At 36.8% G+C, this 21307-nt stretch overlaps 2 protein-coding genes and 1 non-coding gene across 6 annotated transcripts in view; 1 reads left to right on the top strand and 2 right to left on the bottom strand.

Moving 5' to 3' along the window:
* LOC125646061 (tetraspanin-18-like) overlaps positions 1 to 1508 on the top strand; it is a 31546-nt gene extending 30038 nt beyond the window's left edge. For all 4 annotated transcript variants that reach the window (XM_048872182.2, XM_048872184.2, XM_048872181.2 and 1 more), the window contains one exon: positions 1144 to 1508. In XM_048872182.2, the coding sequence (XP_048728139.1) occupies positions 1144 to 1212 (69 nt within the window). In that variant the 3' untranslated portion in view covers positions 1213 to 1508. The remainder of the gene's footprint in view (positions 1 to 1143) is intronic.
* A 7604-nt stretch (positions 1509 to 9112) lies between these two features.
* The window catches only part of LOC125646923 (uncharacterized), a 60990-nt gene continuing 48795 nt past the window's right edge, over positions 9113 to 21307 (bottom strand). Inside the window, exons 15-21 of the mRNA XM_048873586.2 lie at positions 18069 to 18227; positions 17798 to 17935; positions 15667 to 15763; positions 13224 to 13319; positions 13006 to 13130; positions 12127 to 12274; positions 9113 to 9935 (exon numbers count right to left, since the gene is read on the bottom strand). Of these exons, the coding sequence (XP_048729543.2) occupies positions 12152 to 12274; positions 13006 to 13130; positions 13224 to 13319; positions 15667 to 15763; positions 17798 to 17935; positions 18069 to 18227 (738 nt within the window). The 3' untranslated portion in view covers positions 9113 to 9935; positions 12127 to 12151. The remainder of the gene's footprint in view (positions 9936 to 12126; positions 12275 to 13005; positions 13131 to 13223; positions 13320 to 15666; positions 15764 to 17797; positions 17936 to 18068; positions 18228 to 21307) is intronic.
* Trnal-uag (transfer RNA leucine (anticodon UAG)) lies at positions 19461 to 19541 on the bottom strand. Its single transcript has one exon. It is a non-coding gene; the product is annotated as a tRNA-Leu (tRNA).

Here is a 21307-nt window from a genome sequence, read left to right as displayed (position 1 = left end):
TGAAACTAGATACTTTATTAGATATTTAGAAGAAGTAGAGATGAATTTTGCAATCTTAGGATTTTGACTCTAGGACTGGTCCAAATTAGTCATATCGTGTAAATATTACCTATATCATTTTATGTAAAGTCTTTCATCAGTATAGAGCACTTTAAGGGGCATTTAAGTTTTTAGAACACATCTTGTTTTATACTCTTGCTCGATATTAGAATTTAACTGAAATATGCAGACCAGTATATTTTCTCTCTCTAGATTTCATAGTCCTTGGCACTAGTGATACTTTTAACTAATACCCAGGTGACCGATAAGGCCTGAGGGCCTCTTGTTTGTCTAATTTTGCAAAATTTGTTTCATGAAAAGATAAAAAGGGTCCATGATTCAAATCACCATGCTGTATGTAGAATGAGATAGTATTAGCAAATTGGGGTCGCCATCCCTCCTCTACAACTCACACCATCGAAGTGATGCACATTCTGTAATCTTCGTTATGTTAGACATATTTTGTATTATTGAACTTGTTGATATCTAAGGTACAATTCTTAGTGGGATGGGTATAGCTCTTTAAGACAGGTTCCTGGTCTTTGGTTGTCATGGTCTACTTAGTCGTGTACAGAAGCACGGGGTATCTGCCAAATAGAAAGTGTTATACAGGTGCATGTGTTCGTACTAATATACAGATAATCTTGTACCTGAAATATTGTAGGTTTATATTTCGTGCTAAAATAGCCCACAAAGTCCTTTTGTTCCAGCTGACCGAAAGAATGAACTCTTTTCGTCATTTGTTTTGTTTTAACATACGATATGCTTATGGAGGTATGCTACACCAGAGACATTTGGTATGGATGAAAAGTGGAGGATATGTACAACAATATTTTGAAATTGAAAACTTTCAAATTTTTTTTTTGGTGTGTGTGTGTGTCAAAAAATGCAGTTTTAGTAGAAATCAATCTGGAAAAAGAACTCGCGATTTACAGTTCAGTAGTCGACGTGCTAACTTACTGAGCTACTCAGCTAGGCGATGCTTTTTGAACTGAATAGGCAAATACTGCTGATATTTATATTTTCATCATTAAGGAGGTCAGTCATTATGACGATGTAGAGTACCTCTTAAGGTGATTGTGACACTCCTGATCTCTGTTACAGGTACTGTGTGTCGTGGTAGCGGCATGTCTTATTCTGGCCATCAGGAAGACGAACGAGGAGTCGTCCTAAGTTAACAGCGATACCATTGTGACGTATCATCGCAAAACAAATTACATAACCAAACGATTATCCCAGTAGATATATATAATGCATCCCAGCGTCATATTCGGAAGGAAACCATCTCGATATATATATGAAACACGTCCTATCCGGAAGGCGACCACCCCAATAGATATATAAATACCCGTCAGGGTGTAAACCTTCCATCACCATTACTTATCATTACAAATACAATTTGTCTTGTTTATTTCATGAATATCATTCATAGCTAATAATTTTTCAATAAAAAATATATACACGTACAATGATTTCGTCTTCTTTGAATTAGTAGTTTTATTCTCCACTCCATGGCTCTTCCACTCTGTCCTGTTATCTCCTTGTAATTGTATAGCGTAACGAATTGTAGAGGGAAGAGTTCCCTGTTGTATACAGTGTAGAGGGATGTGTTCCCTGTTGTATACAGTGTAGATGTAGAGGGAAGAATTCCCCGTTGTGTACAGTGTAGAGGGAAGAGTTCTCTGTTGTATACAGTGTAGGGAGAAGTGTTCCCTGTTGTATACAGTGTAGAGGAAAGTGCTCCCTGTTGTATACAGTGTAGATGTAGAAGGAAGAATTCCCTGTTGTGTACAGTGTAGAGGGAAGTGTTCCCTGTTGTATACATTGTAGATGTAGAGGGAAGAATTCCCTGTTGTGTACAGTGTAGAGGGAAGAGTTCCCCGTTGTGTACAGTGTAGATGTAGAGGGAAGTGTTCCCTGTTGTATACAGTGTAGATGTACAGGGAAGTGCTCCCTGTTGTATACAGCGTAGATGTACAGGGAAGTGTTCCCTGTTGTATACAGTGTAGTGGGAAGTGTTCCCTGTTGTATACAATGTAGAGGGAAGTGTTCCCTGTTGTATACAGTGTAAATGTAGAGGGAAGAGTTCCCCGTTGTGTACAGTGTAGAGGGAAGAGTTCCCCGTTGTGTACAGTGGAGATGTAGAGGGAAGTGTTCCCTGTTGTATACAGTGCAGATGCTACATGACTGATGATCTCCGATATTGAATTGACCTTTTCCTGTATATTGAAGCCTGTCTAATCCGGCAGGTCTAGAGCGGCAAAATATTAAAGAAATATGTCGGATGATGCAATGTAAAGAACATGAGAAAAGTGATTAAGAGTCGGGATACATTGTGACTCGGATTACACAGGTGTCAGATAGTTTTAACTGTACGTTGAACGTATTCCACTCAGTACTTTCAATGCACTCAAGTTCACTGTATCATTCCTCCTGTGAAATAATACAACCGATCAAATCATTTTTATCATAGACATTAAAAGGGAGGACAGTGAAGCACAACACTTCTGAATTATTAAGTTAGATACGCAAACACTTTACAATACAATCGATAGGTATTGATCGAAGTCAGTGAACCGTAACATACAAAATTCCCAAAGTCGTAAAGATAATTCAGCAAACCATGTCCTCTCACAATAAGTTTCTCAACTGTTTTAAGGAAGTATTCTACATCGTCATAATGGCTGATTCCTTTTAAAACATGGATGAAAATATGAATATCAGCCATATTATTTATTTCTAATTTCATCGCCTAGCTGAGTAGCTCAGTAGGTTAGCACGTCGACTGCAAATAAAAGAGAGGGGAAAAAAGCATGTCGACTTCAATCTCAAAATACTATTGTACGTATCCATATAAAATTTCTCTGGTGTAACATACCTCAAGTTTTGTTTCTTGTTTAATGCCCCTTACGGTAACAACTACTCTATTTCTATATGCTGATAAAGAAGCTAATGGAAGGGGTAAGTACCCGTGTTACAGATCACGTATATCAATCACAAATAAAGGCAGGGTTCAGTGAATTCTTCATAAGATGGTTAGATAAAGACTAGTGAGTGGACTACTGGTTAATCAGAAGTACTAGTGTACCAGCCAGCTGATACTTTCTTGTGATCAGTCTAATTTAACCAGCTAACATGGCGTATTCTCTCCTCGGTTAACATGTATAATTAACGTTATTTTCTCCCTCAGTGCCTTCGTCTGAAAATAAATATTTTCTTGACTATTTGATGATAAAACAAACCAGAAAAAGTGAATAGGTTGGTTGCGTTCGTTACAAGATCGCTTTTAATAAGCAAACATCAAATCGACAAAGCTGAAAAATTACCAATGAAAACATATGAATTCAAAACTGAAAATGGACTGGGTGGGAGGGAAGGCTAAGGCACAGAAATACAAAAGCGACTTTTGTTGCTTGTAACGAACCTCGCACTGCCCGAACACTGACCAGACGAAATGTAAAACGTAAAGAAATGAATGTATGTAGGCAAGGATTCAAAATGGCTCTAGTGTTGTAGTGTTTCTGGCAGAATTGTTCATAGTGTACGTCGTGTAGGAAGTCAGACACATGGAATCACGGGATAATGATCAGTTTCTGTTATTTTCATATGCAAATAAAGATAAACAGGTATTAGGTGACTAATACCTTACCCCAATATATTCGATAGTAGCAATACATGAGAAGAATGTAAGCTAAAAATTTAGAATTGAACCCATGTAGCGAAGGATAACCTCCCCCACCTCCCCACCCCCCACCCCATGTAAGGAAATTAAATATTGAGACAAGTCAAATCCCAACTTCCCCTTCAGTTTCCCCCTCCCATTTTTGAAAGTTGCCAAGTGGCAGATTTAAGGGGGGGCGGGGGGGGGGGGGGGGGCAGTCGGCGCCCCCCCCCCCCAATTTTTAAAGGTAAATCGTGGTCTCTTGTTTAGAAAAATGCAAATGATAAAAGAAGCAATAATTTCTTCCACTCTCAGAGCAATAAATGACAAAATCTTTTGATTTATTGAACTACTTTTATTGGGAGAACATGCATTTTTTCTTTTAAAAAACCTTAAAATTTGCATCCTTTAATGATCATGACAGAAAATAGCAAATATGACTACATAGGAGACATATTTCAAGCCCTATAAAATCTGTAAAATCCAGGAGCTTCCGGGGGTTTCGCCTCAAGGTGGTCCCAAGACCCCCTGCCTCATAAAGTTGTGCCTCCCCCGCAATTCCTGGATCCGCCCCTGGGGCCTGGAAGTCATGGAGTCAGTTTAATACTACACTACATAGACAATGCTTGCGAATTGTTTTGACATTCTTTAGACAAGTCTGATTATCTGTATAGTCAAGGTTTCAAACATTTCCATTATGGACCATACGTTGCTTTGATCTAACCAGTGGCTGTTCCGGTAAGGTTGAAAGGGTTGTTATATACAACATTACCATCACATAAATCTCAAGTGATATCTTACTCTCTCGGGTGAATTTTGGATTGCTAAATCACTCAATTGACAATCCCTTTTAAATAGATTGTCCTTTACAACTGACCTAAATCAATTTAAAATATTCGAATAGGTGATTTTTAAATTCAAACAAACCATGTTTACTCAGTTAATATGAATATCACACGAAATTTAAAGTCACCCAATGTGAATTTCTTTTCACGGAATTAAAAGTCATCCAATGTGAATTTCTTTTCGAACTCTTTATCTGAAAATAAGTAGACAGTAAAGTTTTTGGACTGTGTAAATATAAGTACATGTAAAAGAAAGATTTAACTTCTGGTAGACAATTTCCGTGTAAATCCGATTTAAAGTACATGTAGGTTTTCCTCCGGATGAAGTCAGGTATGGAAACCCGTTGGTGCAATATTTCTATACTCTGACGGCGTTGAATTTCAATCAAATTTCGTGGTTTGTTAAAGAGCATATATGCGCTAGCTCATGAATTCGCGGAAAGCCTCGGTAACCCTTTGTTTTCTCCTGCTGCTGTAGAGAACTAATTTTCGTGCTTTTGCTCTACCAGGAAAACGACGAAAACTGGAGTTAATTACCACTTATTAACCACTTACCAAATCGGATACGTGCGTGGTGATTGAATTATGCCTGTTGGAGTATACACTACCCCCCCCCCCACCCCCACCCCACCCCCCCAATGAGCTCAGCATAGAATTTCACCCTATAAAGAATTATCCCGGACCCAAAAAGCGCTCAAGTATAGACTTCCCCCAAATATCAGTTTCCCCCTTCTTCTAATTTTAGCTATCTATCCATTTTAGGTTCTATTATTAGTGAAATCTTATATCAAATTTGTCGACTTATTCAATTAATATATCAAGTTGAGAATAAGTATATATTTTTGAAAACAAATTTTCGAACTAATTGATCAATTTGCTTGACGAAATAAACGAATAAATCATAGTCTTTAATGTATGTTTACATGTATTTACTTTTGTTTTATTTTTCAGAAGATTTGAAGTTGAAAACATTTCCACTTGTTACAAATTATGTATTTTATAATTTGATGTATATCACTTAAACCAAATTTATAGTTAGCTGGTACAACGTGGATACTCAAAAATTTGAACGTGTACAAATAAAATTTATATATTCCGACTTTTTCAAATGTCAAAGAATATCATTATTTCTATATCTAGACCGACTAGACGTACTAAAACCACATTTATTTTCTAATACTAACAAAGATTTCTTTTGAAAAGTACATACCTATTTAAATTTCATTCAAGTTTATTCATTTTCATCGTTTTATTCATCTAATCAATATTTTACTCACAAAGATATGGGCAGCAAGCACAGTCTATTTTAGGCTTCCCCCGCCTCAATTTGAAGCTAATGGCAATTTTCCTAGGTTATTTGTCGTCGGAAAGACACCGGATACCCCAGATAAGATGAATTAAAAAAAAATCTCTTCAAACACTCGACCCCTATCATTTGTTCACACAGCCCTGCAAATCAACAATAAATACCTGCGAAAATCTTTTTACGGTTATTTTTAATCACAGGTACTCGACGTTTTAAATATCTATAATAAAAAAATTGTCTTCCTGTAAACATAATATTCACAAGGTATATCGCGCCGCCATCTTGGTTTTCTTTTTTACCAGCTGCATCGCTTAAAAAATTCGGCGAAAAGATCGATATAATATGATAATTACACCCCTACCGTTTAGAAGCAACTCTATCAAGGTCTTACCTCTAGCACCGTCATGGTGAACTGGAAATAAAGTCCATTTATCGGCTATAATCAACCGTCAAACATCGTCTACTGCTTCTCAAATGCGAGAAATCGCTGAAAGGTGGACGTACGTTGACATAATTTTGGGATAGCCCTTTTTTCATTGGTCGATAAAATCAAAAATAGTAAATATTATAATAAGCAGTAAATATGTTCTAGAGAGCGAGGTAATAGATCTTGAACACTATTCTATTAATATATACTTTATTTTTATTTTTTTACAACGTTAAACATGATAACTTCACTTATTCATGCATTCGTTGTATTGGAATTAGCATAGTTGAAAGTAAATGCCATAACGTAATAAAAAAACTTCAAAATTAAATTCACACGCACACACACACACGCGCGCGCGCCTAGACTTGGGTTATACTCTAAAACGTACACAGTGACATTTATACATGCAAATGTCCTGTCCTGCTTATCTGTAAATTTTCAATGTTGTCACAATAGGTGACAAAACGTGGGTTGGAGTTGAAGCAAGGGGGGGGGGGGGGGGGGTCATGAACATTTCCAATGTTATTTTGGTAATGTGATATATATTCCAAATTTCCCGTGCCAGCCTTTCCCGAAACCACACAACTGTACCCGAGTTTTATTGTTTGCAGGACTGCAACTACCCTGCATTCAGTAACCCCCCCCCCCCCCCCCCCCCCCCCCGCACAAGCGTCAGAGGGTACATTATAGCAAGAAAATTCTCATTTGCATAATTATGTCAACTTCTGGCCACCTTTTAGCGATTTTTCGCATTTAAGAAGCAGTAGACGATGTTTGACGGTTGATTATAGCCGATAAATGGACTTTATTTCCAGTTCACCATGACGGTGCAAGAGGTAAGACCTTGACGGGGTTACTTCTAAACTGTAGGTGTCTAATTATCATATTATATCGTACTTTTCGTCGAATTTTTTAAGCGACGCAGCTGGTAAAAAAGAAAACCAAGATGGCGGCGTGATATATGTTTACAGGAAGACAATTTTTTTAATTATAGATATTTAAAACGTCGAGTGCCTGTGTTTTGGATGGCTTAAGTTTTTCATAATTTCAATGAATTCAAATATCGATATTAGTGTATAGATTTTGGCAAATGTGCAAAAGTAATTAGGTGTAATCCGGAGACAAGAGGGGGGAATTCTATCCCAGGGCTATTCTCTTTAGAGAAGTCGAGAGGCATAGCCTTCATCGACTTCTCTTCGCAAGCATTCATATTTTGATTCTGGAAAACGTGTAAATGCCGGAGTCGGTGACGGTTTATGCTTCCACCGACGTTTCGACTCAGATGTGCCCGGATTTACGCAATAGACAACTTGTTTTCAAACATTTAGCAGTAATGCACAAAACCGTCACAAGGAAATCAACACTTACTTGCTTTTAATCCATTTTCACATGTCCCCTGTCCCGGGTTTAAATCACAACTCTGTTTACTTTCTCTTAACTGGTCCCCTATTTTGACAACTCCCAAGACCAGTTAACGTAAACCCGGGACAGGGGACATGTGAAAATGGATTAAAAGCAAGTAAGTGTTGATTTCCTTGTGACGGTTTTGTGCATTACTGCTAAATGTTTGAAAACAAGTTGTCTATTGCGTAAATCCGGGCACATCTGAGTCGAAACGTCGGTGGAAGCATAAACCGTCACCGACTCCGGCATTTACACGTTTTCCAGAATCAAAATATGAATGCTTGCGAAGAGAAGTCGATGAAGGCTATGCCTCTCGACTTCTCTAAAGAGAATATCCCAGGGCGGTTTATTTTCCGTCCAGGGAAGAATTCGATACTGACTTTCTGTTCAATGGAGGATAAGATATTGTACTGGAGCGCTCCCCCCATTAAAGGGATGGGGATGGCGTCTTCTAATCCGGTACTGTTGGGGGGATTCTATACTGGGGAACCTATGCTACAACACTGGCAATATGTTATGTCAGTTATAGCGGAGCGGACCCACGTTATGTCAGTTATAACGGAGTGGACCCGCATTATGTTATGCCAGTTATAATGGAGTGCACCCGCGCTATGTTATGTCAGTTATAGCGGAGCGGACCCACGTTATGTCAGTTATAACGGAGTGGACCCGCATTATGTTATGTCAGTTATAATGGAGTGCACCCGCGCTATGTCATGCTATGCATATCAACCAGTGGGCATGTTATGTTACGACCTTATATACATGTACATGTAGGTAAGATAATGAAGTGGAAAATGGCCTCATCTTTTGAGCGTACATCAAAAGTTACAGGAATCAAATATAAAACCATCTAATTCGATATTTTGTTAATCGCTACCTGTGGAAGCCCCTTATCTAAGTAGATCTATACAATAACACCATGCTGAAAAAATTTACCTGTATAAGCCAGTATATTTCTTGCTTTAAATCGGCAATCAACCAGTCAGCGGGAATACAACCATATCGAAAATTTGTATATTTACTGGTCGGTCTTGGTCATATCAAACATTCTCTCTCTCTCTCTCTCTCTCTCTCTCTCATATTGAAGTAGGTTGGCGGTTTCGACCTACACCTCTGTCTTTGGGAGGGATTTCGTCGTCATGGATGTTAACAGTGAGTGACTCCGATCGTGTGATACCAATCAATAAAAATGCGTACAAAATGTCAGTGAATTCTAGTTTAAACCATCGTCGGAAACCCACGGTTGATTACGCTTCGTTCCTCTCTCCATCACGTGATGGAGAGAGGAACGAAGCGTAATCAACCGTGGGTTTCTGACGGTGTAGTTTAACATTCCCAGAGAAAATTTTCCTTATGAATTCTTCCAAACTGTTGAAGAAAGAGAGATAATTCTCAAACGAAATCCGATCAAAAAACACAACACGGTTGGTTTATTTTTAATAGACGTTTCTATACTGAAGAAGAACAGATATCCATATTAACATCAAGTGGGGGAGGGGATGACGATATTCCGAATAACAATCCAAGAAGAAATATAGGCTATCAGGAAACCTTAATCATTAGCACTACCTTGTTTCTTAAGGGATTCACTTTACCGAGTTTCATCTAAGAAATCTCCGAAGTCTCTTCATGGGTTAGCCAAGAGTAAAAGTAATGTGAGGGGATTTTTAAAATTTCCGGGAGAGTGGTTTGATCTTGGCACACCTTCATTTCTAGTTTGGTGCTCTAACCACTCGGCTATTCGGGATTTTGACCATGGTCAAGCTGCCGCCTGATCATTAATATCACTTTCAAGCTGCCGCCTGATCATTAATATCACACCATCAACTTCCTGTAATCCAAGTGTTATTTGAAACCGTTAAAGTCAGCAACACGAAAACAATAAAATGAAAGTTCGATACGAAATGAGCACGAATTACATATTGTTTTCTCTCTACAATTTGTACGCTTAGAAAACTAAGGTTAACGGTGTTCAAGCAGCAACCCCATTGTGTCCTCGGGCTCTTTCTCCATAATACACAGTGTACCTTGTTCCAGTCTCGATTGATAATTTACTTGGAGTTATACAAAATTTCTAGGCAATGCCCCTGTATTAGGCGATGTCCCTGTATTAGGCAATAGGAAATCCGTCTCCGAATATAGTTTTTAATTTTAGACAGATTCCATCATTAGGCACTCACTTTTATTAAACTTTCTCTCTGCATAAGTAACCGTCTCTGAATAAACCATCTATTCTAAGCTGTATCTCTACAATAGGAACAATTTATACTACAGCCAAATACAGAGTATTTATATCCACATTGTTACAAATACATTTTTCATAAACAACCCTTTTTCTATTGCGAAAGTGACATTTTTTAAAATTAATTTTATTTTGTTTCCAGATATATCATACGAAAGCCGGCTAGGCTCATTTTGAAAGAGTAAAAAAATATTTTAACTCGTTATAACGAGTTAATTATCTCGTTATAACGAGTTAGTATCTCGTTATAACGAGTTAGTATCTCGTTATAACGAGTTAATTATCTCGTTATAACGAGTTAGTATTTCGTTATAACAAGTTAGTATCTCGTTATAACGTGTTAATTATCTCGTTATAAGAGATAACTATCTCGTTATAACGAGATACTAACTCGTTATAACGAGATAATTAACTCGTTATAACGAGATAACTAACTCATTATAACGAGATAATGAACTCGTTATAACGAGATACTAACTCGTTATAACATTGCCTTTCATTGTAAATGCTTGTTGCACAATTCAATGCAAACCTACGATTTTTTTTCTTTCAAAATTAGAATAAATACATTTCATATTCTATTAATCTAAACACAATTCACACATTGCATCGTTACTGCAGTCTGTAAACAAGAGGCCCATGTGCCACATCGCTCACCTGAGTCACTTTGGCCCATATCTGAAGACTTTCCATATATATTTGCATGTAAAACTTTTGTCCCTATTATGGCCCCAACTACCCCTGGAGGCCACGATTTTTGCAAACTTGGATCTACACTACGTCAGAAAGCTTTCATGTAAATGTCAACTTCTTTGACCCAATGGTTCTTGAGAAGATTTTCCTAATATTTGTATGTAAAACTTTGATACCCCCCCCCCACTTGTGGCCCCATCCTACCCCTGGGGGGCCATGATTTGAACAAACTTGAATCAGCACTATGTCAGGAAGTTTTCTTGTAAATATCAGCTTTTCTGACTCAGTGGTTATTGAGAAGAAGTTTTTAACTTTATATTTGTATGTAAAACTTTGATCCCCCTTGTGGCCCCATCCTACCCCCGGGGGCCATGATTTGAACAAACTTGAATCTGCACTATGTCAGAAAGTTTTCATGTAAAAATCAGCTTTTCTGACTTAGTGGTTCTTGAGAAGAAGATTTTTCCTATAAATTTGTATGTAAAACTTTGATCCCCTATTGTAGCCCCATCCAACCCCCGGGGCCCATGATTTGAACAAACTTGAATCTGCATTATGTCAGGAAGCTTTCATGTAAATCTCAGCTTTTCTGGCTTAGTGGTTCTTGAGAAGAAGATTTTTCCTATATATTTGTATGTAAAACTTTGATCCCCTATTGTGGCCCCATCCAACCCCCGGGGCCCATGATTTGAACAAACTTGAATCTGCATTATGTCAGGAAGCTTTCATGTACATCTCAGCTTTTCTGGCTTAGTGGTTCTTGAGAAGAAGATTTTTAATGTTTTTCCCTACATATTTGTATGTAAAACTTTGATCCCCCTTGTGGCCCCATCCTATTCCCAAGGGGCCATGATTTGAACAAACTTGAACTTGCACTATGTCAGAAAGTTTTCATGTAAAAATCAGCTTTTCTGACTTAGTGGTTCTTGAGAAGAAGATTTTTAAAGATTTTTCCTATATATTTGTATGTAAAACTTTGATCCCCTATTGCGGCCCCATCCAACCCCCGGGGCCCATGATTTGAACAAACTTGAATTTGCATTATGTCAGAAAGCTTTCAGGTAAATTTCAGCTCTTCTGGCCCAGTGGTTCTTGAAAAGAAGATTTTTAAATGACCCCACCCTATTTTTGCATTTTTGTGATGATCTCCCCTTTGAAAGGGACAAGGCCCTTCATTTGAACAAACTTGAAAGCCATTTACCCAAGGATGCTTTTGGCCAAGTTTGGTTGAAATTGGCCCAGTGGTTCTGGAGAAGAAGTCGAAAATCTGAAAAGTTTACAGACAGACAGACGGACAGACAAACGGACGACGGACAAAATGTGATCAGAAAAGCTCACTTGAACCTTCGGTTCAGGTGAGCTAAATATGACATCCATGAAAGCAGCATAAGTCATATTACTACAGTTTTGTATACAAATGAATTGTATAGCATCAAACATAGTAGTGAAACTGAGTTGAATTAAAACTGAAATAGTATATCATTACAAAAGGTAAAAATTTACCGTTGCAAATAATATTTACGTAAGGTCACGTGAGATTAGGCTCTTTATAGTTCCGAACTGTTATCCACGAATCCATGATTTTTAAATTCTCGGGGTCATCAAATTTGTGTCCAAATGTCTCCAAAATATCTGTAGCCCTTTTGGATACCTGATAAATATTTGTAAATCCTTACATCGTAAAACTAAGAATGGCGTGTGCATCAGCACCGGTGCAACAAACATACGATTATCTAGGATTTGCTTGCTCAAATTTTATACAAAGTTATCTTGATTAACAAAATAAAAACAAAATATTGTAATAGCCCCTGATCATTGTAATTGATAGAATAGTCAAATTATTTCTAAAGAATAATCAATATCACTATAATTGCAGCGACTCGTATTTACCGAGGTATTGTAAAAACACTGTCTATGTACGTATTTCAGCGAGATGCATATTCCGGCATTTTGATTTGTGTTTGCAATGAAAAAGGTGAAGATAACGAACAGTGATCAATCTAATAAATCCTATCAAAGATACAAAATTAGAGAAGGACAAACACGGACCCCTGGACACACTAGATGAGTAAGCATCCTCTGTTGGATAAGATATGAAATTCAGAAATAACTGTGCATCAGGTACAATTTCGCTAAATTTCAAATACGCTAAAATAAGTACACATATATCATCTATACAAAACATATGGATGTCTTCAACATATCTGTGTAGATATAGCAGACCAAAGTTGCTTGCGCTATCCATCGCTCTCAGAATCAAGTAATACTACTTCTAAATGAATATCTCACCCAACCAGCACTTAGTAACCAACACCACTACCTCAAACTAAATAGCTTCATTGTAATTCGCACCTTCTCCTCCACCATTCATTTCATATTTACCTTAATTGTGTTTGTTGGTGTGGCTTTATGAATGTCGTTTGCAACGTCAACTGTTGCTCCCCAAGCGCCCCACCTAGCTCTCGATCCACCCACCATACTAGACAGCGTGCATCCAACGTGAACACCTAAGTACGGGAACTTTGAATATGATTTCTTAAAAAAAATAATTATGCATGTTTTCATTATTCAATGACATCGTGCATTTTGTCATTACTTGCCTGCTTTCGTGTTGTCAATATTCATCTCCGAGCATATATTCTGAACTTGCCGTAGAAAGTTTATCAATTGGTCTAAATGGCTGTAGTCATCCGCTTCTTGGTTTTCCTAGAAACATCGAAGCTTATTGTTAAAGTCAGCAAAACGAAAACAATAAAATGAAAGTTTATTTATCGAATGAAAAATCCTCATGCTGAATTATAGTAAAAAACGGAGACAGTCAGTGAATGATCATTATTTAATGACTGAGAAATTTGGTAAAAATAGGGGAGCTACAATCATCAAAATAAAGCAATATATAGATATTTTTATACATGTATAGCAATATTTAAATACGCGTAATTCTCCTTGTATACGTGTATACATGTATAGCAATATTTAGATACGCGTAATTCTATTTGTATACACGTATACATGCATATAGCAATATGTGGGTTATTTTATTTTCCTACTAAATTAGCAATATGTAAACACGAATAATTCTATTTGTATACGCCTAAAATAGATGCATACCAATATATAAATACGCTTAATTCTACTTTCATAAAATTCTATAGCAATATGTAAATACGCATAGTTCTATCTATATTGAAAATTTTCAAAATCGGACTCTAATTTTTGAAACTCCAGTGTAAATGTGCATTTGTCAGACCAGCATTTATCATGAAGTTACGTTGACGTTACTGAAAATAACAATAATTAAACGCCATGCACTCCATTTTCATTAAAATGTTCCAAGGTTTGTTGCCAGTATTGTGAGTGCTGTGACAAAAGCAGTGACGTTCTACACCATACTACCTCTCAGTTCGACTTGAGTCAACCCAACTGAACACGTGACACGAAAATGCACCACCGTCCTGTTTTAACGTCTAATCCAAAAGCGGTGACGGGATCTGGTTTTCATGTAGTTCAGTTCTAATGACTGCAAGTCTATATATCTTCACAGAATGGGGTGATAATGTAATGTTAACATACACTACACATTATTACCCTTCCCATCAATGTATTGCTTACTACAATGTTTATTAGTAGCTATTCTATTTGTATCACCTAATTTTGGGGCCATGCTCAGGGTAACCCTATACATATGCTATATACATTGCCGGCCCAGTGGTAGAGCGTTTACTTCGTTACCGAGATGTCGTGGGTTGGAGCCCCGCTCATGCCATGGCCGCGTCAAACCTAAGACGTAAATATCATTTGTAGGTGATGATTGTTCCTTCGCCAAACACTCGGCATTTACGGATGTTTCGGATATGACCTCAAAAACGGAGATCTCACGTCGTGGTAGGCGTTGGTACGTTAAAGAACCCTTTCTGAGTGCTTAAGCATAAGTCTAAATTTGTGGCACTTCACCTACAGCTAGTGACCTCTCAATACGAGTGTAAAATTCTCGACGGGACGTAAAGCAATCAACCAACAAAAACCGGCCTATTGGTCTATTTAAGTCACTTTTATCAGTAAATTATGATTCTTTTTTTTTAAAATTCGTCGTCGTCGTTTGTGAGTTTTAAAATATAAAATTAGCTGACAATCATAACCATTCTGCATCAGAACTGCGCAATCTGTTAAAGTCATGCGATTTTTCCGACATTTTTCTAAAATTATTCTTACATCTCCTCAAATATGATTTCTGAAATAGGTTTAGATTTTATATTGTAATGATATTACCATACTTCAAATGTTGTCTTACATGTTTCATATATATTGTTATGCCGTTCTTTATATACTAATTTTGACTACGGATTACTCTGTATTCCTTATCAAGATATAGGGATCCCGGCGGGCATGACCAGTTGACAGGGGATGCTTGCTCCTCCAAGGCACCCGATCCCACCTCTGGTATATCCATGGATACGTGTTTGCCCAACTTTTAATTTTGTATTCCTTGTAGAAGTTATATCGACTTGGTTAGCTCAATGGTTAGATGACCTTGCCAGTATTACAAGGGTCTCGGGTTTGACCCCCGATTGATCCTAACATTTGTCTCCCCTTCTTTGCTACAATAACTTAGTAATGTCCATATTGCTTGCAAAAAATAGAATCAATCAAATTATCCTAACTCTAAACCAGGCTGGCAACACAATCAAGTTTTCCCCCTCTGTCAAACGCGAAGTTTCTCAATAACATTTAGTTTTTCGTGACATTCCTATTTTGTTTCTATAAAACAGACTAATTTTCTTTACTTCATTTTCAGGAGGGGGTGTGGGGTGTGGGGGATTCGTCTGCATATGTGTGACAAAGTTGAACAAATACAAATGGGTAAAAGGTTTGGGTTTAGAAAAAAAATTCCAGTGTCTCAAGAATTTCCAAGTCTCACACGTCAAGTATAATCATTTCTACCTTAATTGAACCGTGTTTTTATCTTTCTTCTTCAAACGTAATACATTGCAACGTTAAGAACGTGATTGCTAATGGTTGCAATTATAGACTCTGCTGAGTAACGCACCTGTACCCCGTAAATTATTCCGCTGATAAATATGTGTGATGTCACAGAAGAAGCCATGCGGTGGACCTTGTTGTACGAAATCTCCTGCAAGACCTGTAAAATCAATGAAAAGTAATTAAAATCTTGCATCGGAGAAAATACGTAAATCGTCAAAGAAAACCCCCTTTCTAGGTACGTTGTCTACAATACCGCATACTGTGTTTTACAGACATAGTTGTCAATTGTTTACTGGAAGGAATTTATCGATAAAAAAAAATTTAATTAAAAAACAAAATAAGAGTTCTACATGTGTATAATCAATATTATCAAGATTGTGATTCTTTATCAGAATGATATAGAATTTGTACAGGATGGAAAATTGAGTATCAGATATGTAAAGCTTTATCAGAAGGATGGACAATTGAGTATCAGATATGTAAAGCTTTATCAGAAGGATGGACAATTGAGTATCAGATATGTAAAGCTTTATCAGAAGGATGGACAATTGAGTATCAGATATGTAAAGCTTTATCAGAAGGATGGACATATTGAGTATCAGGATATGTTACTAAACGCTTTACCAGAAGGATGGGCAATTGAGTATCAGGATATGTTAATTACTTAAAGCTTTATCAGAAGGATGGACAATTGAGAATGATTTCCGTGCAGGAGGTCTGGTTTAAGACCGATAACTTTGGAAATTTTATTTCTAATCAATGGATGGTTTTGTCACTTTGTGTTGACTGTTCTCCAACTCTAGATAACAACACGTATAATTCAAATAAGTGTACATTTCACTGCGACAAGTAACATTTCACTGCGACAAGTAATTCAGATAAGTGTACATTTCACTGCGACAAGTAATTCAAATAAGTGTACATTTCACTGCGACAAGTAATTCAAATAAGTGTACATTTCACTGCGACAAGTAACATTTCACTGCGACAAGTAATTCAGATAAGTGTACATTTCACTGCGATAAGTAATTCACATAAGTGTACATTTCACTGCAACAAGTAATTCAGATAAGTGTACATTTCACTGCGATAAGTAATTCAGATAAGTGTACATTTCACTGCGACAAGTAATTCAGATAAGTGTACATTTCACTGCGACAAGTAATTCAAATAAGTGTACATTTCACTGCGACAAGTAACATTTCACTGCGACAAGTAACATTTCACTGCGACAAGTAATTCAGATAAGTGTACATTTCACTGCGACAAGTAATTCAAATAAGTGTACATTTCACTGCGACAAGTAACATTTCACTGCGACAAGTAATTCAGATAAGTGTACATTTCACTGCGATAAGTAATTCACATAAGTGTACATTTCACTGCAACAAGTAATTCAGATAAGTGTACATTTCACTGCGATAAGTAATTCAGATAAGTGTACATTTCACTGCGACAAGTAATTCAGATAAGTGTACATTTCACTGCGACAAGTAATTCAGATAAGTGTACATTTCTCTGCGACAAGTAACATTTCACTGCGACAAGTAGATCAAATATATAAGTGTATATTTCACTGCATGACTTTTCGTTCAGTTTGTATTTTATGCATAGCATAGTATTTGTTACCAGATAATGTTTAACAAGAATTCCAATAGTCTACTACGAAAATAAAATGAAATGTCCGGCTTTGAGATACCTATGAGGTACAGGATGAAAGGCGAAGATAACGAACAGTGATCAATCTCATAACTCCTATAAGCAATACAAAATAGATAGTCGGGCAAACACGGACCCCTGGACACACCAGAGGTATGAGGTACAGCTAGGATGTAATGCATTCAGTGAAATTCTATAAAATATCCGCTGTAATGTATTCAAAGAAATATCTATGAATTATCCATTGTAATGCATTCAGTGAAATATCTATAAAGTATCCGTTGTAATTATGAATATCCGCTGTAATGCATTCAGTGAAGTATCTATAAAGTATCCGTTGTAATGCATTCAGTGAGATATTTATGAAGTGGTAATGGAAATAATGTTCAGTACATATTTTGGCATTATCATACTAGCTGATAAAACAATTATTACGGTATTGTGTTTGCTGATTAAAACAAGAGTTGCTAATTAAAATAATCATGAAAAGTAGAATTGATGATTTTCTTTCTTGAAGACTGAAAAATCGCACCTTGTCTATCTTTTCAACGAATTGCGTGACTTTGTGATCAGCGTTGACTGTTTCGTTGTCCGGATCGTCGTATTCCTCGCGATCTGATACCGAGAGCATCGCTATACCGACAGTGTTCACTGCCCCCTCAAACAAGTTCTGTAAAGACAGTCACAATGTCATATTGTTTCATTGTTTTTATCAATTACATACAACAAGCAAAGACTTACTTGGCAAGATCATATCAACTAAGGAAAAGAAACGATAATAAAGCTGGCCAAAATTTATTCACCCTTTGATTGTCAATATGGCGAAGAAAACCTGTCGCCATGTTGTAAGGGAACGCCTCAAGCACCAGCATCCTGTACCTCCGCTTACAGCCCAGAAGCTGTTGGGTCTTTCGCTGGTTCCTAACTGTTACAGCTACAAGTTCACTTCCTAGCCTGGAGATCTGAAATGACAAGATTTATTTACCACGGGGATGTGTAATCACGATGTATACAAACAGATAAACACAGAAGGGAACGACATTGTGGTTTTTTTTTTAAAGAAACGGGGAAAATTCAACGTGTAAATACTTAAAACTGCATATAATGCAGTCTACATTGTAGAATGTTTCTGGTACATGTATATTTCCTGAAATTTTATATTAAGAACACTTGATGCAAACAAATCATGTATGTTTGGGTCGATATATACAAGTGTATTTTTGGCTTAGTTTGTTTATAATAAGTGCAAATGTAATATTCTTAAAACAAGAGGCCTTTGGGCCACATCACTCACCTGAGTCACCTTGGCCCTAACATGTTGATATGCTATATTAATTGTAATTTATAAAGCCTTTTTGCAATCTTTATTTCCAGAAGATTTTAAAATATTTTCCTTATATATCCCCATGTAAATCTTTGATCCCCTAGTGTGACACCCACCCTACACCCTGGGGACCATGATTTGTACAAACTTGAATCTACACTATGTCAGGAAGCTTTCATGTACATTTAGACTTTTATGGTCCAGTGTTCCTTGAGAAGATTTTTAAATTACCGGATCCTATGTTTGATAATCTCCCCTTTGGAGGAGGCATGGTCCTTTATTTGAAAACACTTTAAGCCCCTTTACCCAAGGATGATTTGTGCCAAGTTTGATTGAAATTGGCTCAGTTGCTCTAGAGAAGAAGATTTTTCAAAGATGCAACAATATTTTTACTACATGTATTTCTTAATTATCTCAACTTCAAAAATGGTGTGGCACTTCATTTGAATAAACTTGAATCCTTTTAACCCAAGCATATTTTGTGGCACGTGTTGACTGAAATTAACCCTGTGGTTGTGGAGAAGTAAAAAATGTTAAAAGTTGATTTAGGACGGGTTCACCGACAGAAAAGCTTACATAAGCTAAGCTGAAAATTAGGGGCTTGTAAATTTGATATATTGTTCAAAAGTTGAATAATATTGTCCCTCTATGAATTTTTTCCACTGTTTCGGATTTGATTGAGAAATCATGGGAATTACATTCCATACGATAAATTGTATTCATTCTACTTCTGAAAACATAAATTTAGTTTTCATAATTTTTGTAGAGAAAATCATTGTTCGTATAGCAAGTGTCGTTAATATATGATTTTGACAAAAACAGCGCATAATTCAAAGAATTAAATAGCATCTTTTTTGCATAAAAGTTTTACTGGCAGCGGTGGGATTCGAACCCACGCCTCAATGAGACTGGTGCCTAAAACCAGCGCCTTAGACCGCTCGGCCACGCTACCTATATAAATCTAAACGATAAAATACATTTTTGTCAGCTAGTAAATAATCAATACCGACACATTGGTTGGGTACAATTCGTCCGCTACTTTAAATCAACATACCGTATATCGTTAGGCTTATCAAGAATGTTAATTCAAAACAAGTCGAATGTTTGATAAAAAAAATTTTTTTATTCCCACTAATGGTCCAAGTACATTACGTTGATTAACTCACGTATGCAGTGCATGCAAAATGGATAGATATATAAATATTTGAATGATATAGGCCTAGTTACCAGATTAGCTGATTTAGACCCCATGAGGGCATTTTAAAGAACAGAGTCATACATGTATACAAGTCCAATAAGATAAATGTAGCAGCAAATGACATGAAATAGAAGAGAGAGAAAAAACACACTTTTAGTGAAGAAGATTGCATCAGTTGGGGATTATAATTATTTCATAGGTGGTGATGAAATACAAAATTTAGTACATGTACACACCTCGAACAAAAGATTTTTGTTCATACCCACGATACCAAATCACTTGGCAAGGGCGGATCCAGGTAGCAATAACAATGACTAGACGGGGGGGGGGGGGGGGGGGGGGGGGGGGAGTAGTAGATAACAAAGCATTTATGTGTATAAAACTGTCTCAAGATCCTCCTAAGATGTTATGTACACAAGCTAAAAATGTGTAAAAGGGGGTGGAGTGGAGATTGTGAAAAGTAGCTAAGAGACCAAGTGCTGGACACCCTCCTTCAAAAATTCCTGGATCCGCCTATGCTTGGTACACCTCAATACCAAGCCTCATGGTTAAGTAACCATGTTAATGTTTATAATTATTAAGATAATTATCAATGAATGATAACGATCAAAAAAGGATGTCATGCTGTCCTGAGAGTGATATAAATCTATTTAAGATGATCTCTCTCTCTCTCTTTCTTTCTTTCTTTCTTTCTCTCTCTGATGTATCTGTTATGCCCCATCACTTGTTTTAACACACTTTATGAAAATAGTAGTATAAAATGTGCAACCACCATCTTGTGTTCCAGCTTCTGTCACAAAACGACACATCCAGCAATCTAACTCAGCATTTGTAACAATTTCAAAATTTAAGACGCAGGGGCAATGTGTACTAACTTGTGTGATACATGGACTTACTATGTTGCTAATTCAACTTTTCTCTCGCCACTCGATTTGGTCCCTCGCTTCGCTCGACACCAAATCTCATGGTACTCGAGAAAAGTTAACCATCATATACTTATGACATTCCTGTATGTGTCTTCACTTAAAGTTTAATATTTTGTAACCATTGATGATACGGATAAAAAGGAATTACGTGTGTACTTTTACATGTAATAAAGATATTGAATTATTATTGTGGGGTGGGTTTTTTTTTTCATCATACCATCAATATTATTTTCAAAATGTTGAGTAAAATTTGATCAGTTTGATTCACGATCTGATTAAAATCACTTCCTCAATCCGCTCCTCTACGTGTAGAGACATTTAAAAAAGAGGAGCGGATCGAGGAGCTGGTTTTAATCAGATTGTTTGATTCACAACAATTTGATTAAAATAAGATCTTTGATCCGTTCCGTTATTGGTAGCGATATAACAATAACGGAGCGGATCGTGGATCTTATTCTAATCAGATTGGATTCACAATATCCTGTCTGTTACTGTTAAATAGAACACATTTCTTAATTATTTGGGGGGGGGGGGATGTTGTTCGTAGTAAGTGTCGTTGTATGATTATGACAAAATGAAACATATTAATAGGAC

The sequence above is a fragment of the Ostrea edulis genome, chromosome 6 (assembly GCF_947568905.1).
Source record: "Ostrea edulis chromosome 6, xbOstEdul1.1, whole genome shotgun sequence".
Taxonomy (NCBI): domain Eukaryota; kingdom Metazoa; phylum Mollusca; class Bivalvia; order Ostreida; family Ostreidae; genus Ostrea; species Ostrea edulis.
The sequence above is the reverse complement of the archived record's forward strand: the minus strand, read 5'-3'. Positions and strand labels throughout refer to the sequence as shown.